The sequence below is a fragment of the Mastomys coucha genome, unplaced genomic scaffold, assembly GCF_008632895.1.
Source record: "Mastomys coucha isolate ucsf_1 unplaced genomic scaffold, UCSF_Mcou_1 pScaffold21, whole genome shotgun sequence".
NCBI classification, from domain to species: Eukaryota; Metazoa; Chordata; class Mammalia; order Rodentia; family Muridae; genus Mastomys; species Mastomys coucha.
In genome coordinates, this window is record NW_022196904.1 from 17,346,115 (window position 1) to 17,351,064 (window position 4,950).

Sequence of the window (4,950 nt, forward strand, 5' to 3'; positions counted from 1 at the left end):
CATAATTATACATACATACATACATACATAATTATAGAATGAGGAATGATTGGATTGTAATGATTGAACAGTGTACTCTTATTTTTTACTTTTCATGCATTCACCTTCAAAGCCTGTATTGTGTCAAAATGTCATTATGTTGTTGATCAATAGAAAAATAGTTACAACATCTCTATAAGTTTCTTCCAGAAATAAGCAGAATACAAAGGCACAAAATAATATTCTGAGTTAATGTCCATGTGGTATTCTCAGGCAAAGATTTTCTACTGGAATGCACTAGTGTCTCCCTTCCGACTAGAAGAAATCACCCCAGATCAACTGTTAAGTGTGGGCAGTAGAACAGAGTCCTGAGGACAGCACTGTCCTTCATGGTCATCCCTCCAGTTTGCACTGAAGCCTTTCAATGTCTTCACAGGATGAAGCCATGAAAACCATTGAGGAAGTGACACTTCAGATCCTGTTGCTTTGTCAGTGTGGGATAGGGACTATGGCTAACATCCTTCTGTTTGTCCATAATGTCTCTCCAGTTTTGACTGGATGTCAGCTGAGACCCAAACAAGTGATTTGTACTCACATGGCTATGTCCAGCATCTTAATTCTCCTCATGACTCTGTTTCCAAACAATGTGCTTGTTGCTCAAAGAAATCCACTGAATGACCTCAAATGTAAACTTGAGTACTTCCTTCGCATGGTAGCAAGAAGCACAAACTTGTGTTCCACCTGTATCCTGAGCACCTATCAGTTTGTCACTCTTGTTCCTGGTAATTTCACTGAGCTGATGGTCAGAGGAAGAAGTCCCAAGGCCATAAGGTATTTCTGTTGCAGTTGTTGGTTGTTTGGTGCCTTATATAATGTCTACATTCCAATGAAAGTCAGTGGTCCACAGAACACACATAATAAAACTGACATTAAAAGTAAGTGGGTCTGTTTTACATCTGGATTCAGTGTAGGCATTATATTCTTGTGGTTTGCCCATGATGCCATATTTATCAGCATAATGGTCTGGACCAGTGTCTCCATGGTTCTTCTACTGTACAGACACTGCCAGAGACTGCAGTATACTTTCCGTTCCCATCAAGACAACAGAGGCTATGCTGAGACCAGAGCAGTCCATAGCATTGTGATGCTTGTGGTCACATTTGTAAGCTTTTATCTTCTACACTGTATTTGCTTTATCCTTCACATTTTTTTCATAGACTCTCGTCTGTGGCTGAGGCATGTAGGTGAAGTTTTAACTTCAAGCTTCCCCACTATTTCTCCCTTGCTGTTGATCTTTAGAGATCCTAGTTATCCTTGTTCTCTGATCTTAAACTATAGAAAGCCAGTCATTTAAAATACCAGACTGAAGACTACTTATTAACATTGTTGAAAAAACTCTACTCAGTAAATATATATTTAACATGTCTTTATGAACCAATTATGGTGACGTACTGCTCTAATTCCAGCACTAGGTAAGCTGAGGTAGTACAATTGCTATGCAATCAATTGTAGCACTGAGTAAAGAGGGGGTTCCAGTCCAACCTGTGACACAGAGCTCTTGCCCCTGACCTCTCCTCTTACACCAGCCAAAGAATATTCACAATTATCTCATAAAGTCAATGTCTTACTTTTGATATATGAAGCAAATATGCTGAACAGGTTCTATTTTTCTCATAAACTCTGGACATTACCTCCTGAGTTGTCTAAACAAAACCATTATTGTTATTATTTGAATTGTTTCTACACATTTTATCTCCTCTGTGTGAGGATAATAGTGCAGATGTATTAGTACAAAGTTGTTATTTTGCTAATCTAAGTTTTATTGTAGAAAAAATGCATGTATACTTCACATAGACCAATATGGAATAGCAAAGCAAAAGAATAGGTTTCCACTTTTTCTTTGGTCTGGTTTTATTCTTCCTAAATCCGGGCATGTTGAGCAAGAAAAATACTTTGCAGTATATTATTTCTCACACATACTTATAACTTTCTTTGAATCAGCTTAGGGAAATTTTTCTGATGAATGGTTATTAAAGTGATTTATAGATTAATAAGCAGCAAAAAGAATGCAAAAAATTTCATCAATACCACATCTGATAGAGGGCTCATTTCCAAAGTACATAAAGAAATCAGAAACTAGATATTAAAACACACAACCAAATTACATATGGGAATATAAACTGAAAATTCTCAATAGAGGAATGTTAAATGGCTGAGAAACACTTGAAGAAATGTTTGACATCTTTAGCCATCCGAAAAAATATAAACCAAAATTACTTTGATACTCCATCTTGCATCTGTAAGAATGGTTAAGATCAATAACTAAAGAAGAGTTCATTCTGCTAGGGATGTGGAGCAAGTAAATACTCTATTGCTGGTGGTAGTTCAAGCTTGTACAGCCATTATGGAAATTATGGTGGTATTTCCAAAGAGAACTAGGAGCAGATGTACTAAAACCCAGCCATACAACTCCTGTGAAAGTGCTATCCAATCACCTACTTAAGCATGCTCACAGTGGCTTTGGTCAAACCACCAGGAGCTTGAAACAACACCCCTAATATCCCTCATCAATTCCATGAAGATTCCACTGCACCACACCTTCATATATCCCTTAATTGAAGAAGGAATAAAGAAAATATGGTATGTATACACAATAGAGTATTTCTCAGCTGTTAAAAGAAAACAATGAATTTTTCAGAAAAAGGTTATAACTAGAAAAAAATCATCCTGAATGAGGCAACCCAGACCTAGGAAGATAAGCATGGCATGTATTCACTTATAAGTGGTTCTTAGCTGTGAAGTAAAAGATAATCATGCTACAATGCAGAAACCCAAAGAGGCTAAGTAACAAGAATGGTTTTTTCTGTGATGTATAAATCTACCTTAGGGTAGAAGGGGATATGGAATAGATTTCAGATGTGAACTAGACATTAGTAGGGAAGGGAACAGGAAAATATCAGGTGAGGTAGGATGGACACAGAGAGAGTATGGAAGAGAACTGACTGGAATTTGGGGACATTTGAAGTGTGATGTGTAAATGTAGTGCAGTGGGAACTTCTGAAATTTGTGAGGGTGGCCATAGTTAGGACTCCAGGCAATGAAGGATTCTGGCTATCTTCTGTAACCAGGCAAGGCTTCCAGTAGTGGAACTGTATCACCAACCCAGCCACAAAACTTTCCACCTACAATCTGCCCTGCTTCAGGGTAGGCTGTGGCAATGGTGGCTCACAGCTTACAGGTATAACAACCAATGACTGGTCTAATTTGAGGCCCACACCAAGAGGAGGCCATGTCTCACACTGACTGTTTGACTAAGAATGGGATACTAGATAGCCCAGAGATATGGACACTACTAGAAAACCTTAATGAAATCATTCCTAATGATATTCTGCTATATTCATAGATTGGTGCCTATCCCAGTCATCATTAGATGAGCTTATTCCAATTGATGATGGGTGCAGAAGCACAGACACACAGACAAACATTAGGTGATAAACACAGAACCTTGAGGAAGAGGGAGGCGATTACCTCATCTAGCCTTGATATGAATATCTTGGAAAATATTTCAATAGTTAAGATCAGTTCTAGTTCATGTACAAGGATCAAGTTCCATGGCCAGTCTACAAGCACCTACTTGGAAGCTCAAAAATATCTATAACTACAGATTCAGGGGATCTGACACCCACCTTCTGGCTTCCATGAGCACTGTACACATGAGGCACACTGACTCACTTGTGTAAAAATACCTATAAAATTAGTCTCTTTGGCTAATCTTTAGTTTTTACTTTTCAACATTGAAAAGCAGAACAAAGGTTATTATGTTATATTTTATCCATTTGTCTTTTTGTATTTCTTCTGCCTGTTTTCATGATTGGTTTTTTTTTATTGCTTTAGAATCTTCATTCTTTCAATATTTAAGATTTAAGTTAACAGTGTTAAAAACATGTAAAAATTAGTATTTGTTTTAATAGTGTAATGTGGGGTCAAAAGATTGATATTTTGGTTAAAACTACTGTTAGACAATTCATAGACTATTTACAAATGGAACGATAATTCCATGTGAGCTACAGCCAGTCATACACTATTATATTATCTTATTAGCCACCAACATGAAAAAGAGAAACAACAGTAAAATATGATGCAATAATAGGTAGTTCACATATTGAGTCATATTCTATGTTGATAACAAAAAAGTTTTCTACTTGGAGACAATATTCCTGAAACAAAAGGAGGTTTATATACTCTGTTATATTGTTAGAGTTCATTTCTTCACTAGATCCATGGCAATAGCTTGGGACTCCTAATTGTATTACCTTTGAAAAATATAACCCTCAGAATGCATTCATATTTGTTGTCCTTACTAAACACTTCTTTGCCATGGTTGGAACATATTATGTTGACTTCATACACAAATGGTGCAGTTGATTTTGAGTTCATATTCATAAAGCTTCCAAAATAACCTAAGAACTCCAAAACTATGGAAGATATATGTGGAAAGCCGCTTGAGTTGCGCCCTGAGACAGCGCTGGCTTCCACCATCCTGAGAGCAAGCAGTCTCGTAAACAAAGCCCTAATTTGGCTAAGCTTGCTGCCCTTGGTTGCTTCCACATTTGGTGACCTATCCTCTTTTGCCACGTGGCCCATCGGGATTGGCTAAGCTTGGGAGTGCTTAATGGCTGAGGGCGTTGCCCTTGGTGCTGAAGTTTAACGGCCGAGGGCGTTGCCCTTGGTGTTGAAGACTGTTGAAGGTTCCTGAATAATAAACTGCCAAAAGAAGAGCTCGTGGGTCGCGTCTTTTTTGCTGGTCGAGGCGGACGTGACAGTTAGTGGCCTGTACGGGGAACCTCTTGAGACTCAGAACTTTTTGCAGTCAGGGCAGCCGGTTGGTAAGTTCCCAGGTAAGTTGGGGCAATAAAGACCTCAGAAGTAGAGGCAATAAGGACCTCAGAAGTAGAGGCAATAAAGACCTCA

General features: G+C 38.2%; 1 protein-coding gene across 1 annotated transcript; it reads left to right on the forward strand.

Moving 5' to 3' along the window:
- The first annotated feature begins 365 nt into the window (after nt 1–365).
- On the forward strand, nt 366–1,333 carry LOC116101784 (vomeronasal type-1 receptor 4-like). The gene has a single exon (XM_031385617.1). The coding sequence runs from the start codon at nt 404–406 to the stop codon at nt 1,331–1,333; it is 930 nt and encodes a 309-aa protein (XP_031241477.1). The 5' UTR covers nt 366–403.
- Nucleotides 1,334–4,950: the final 3,617 nt, after the last annotated feature.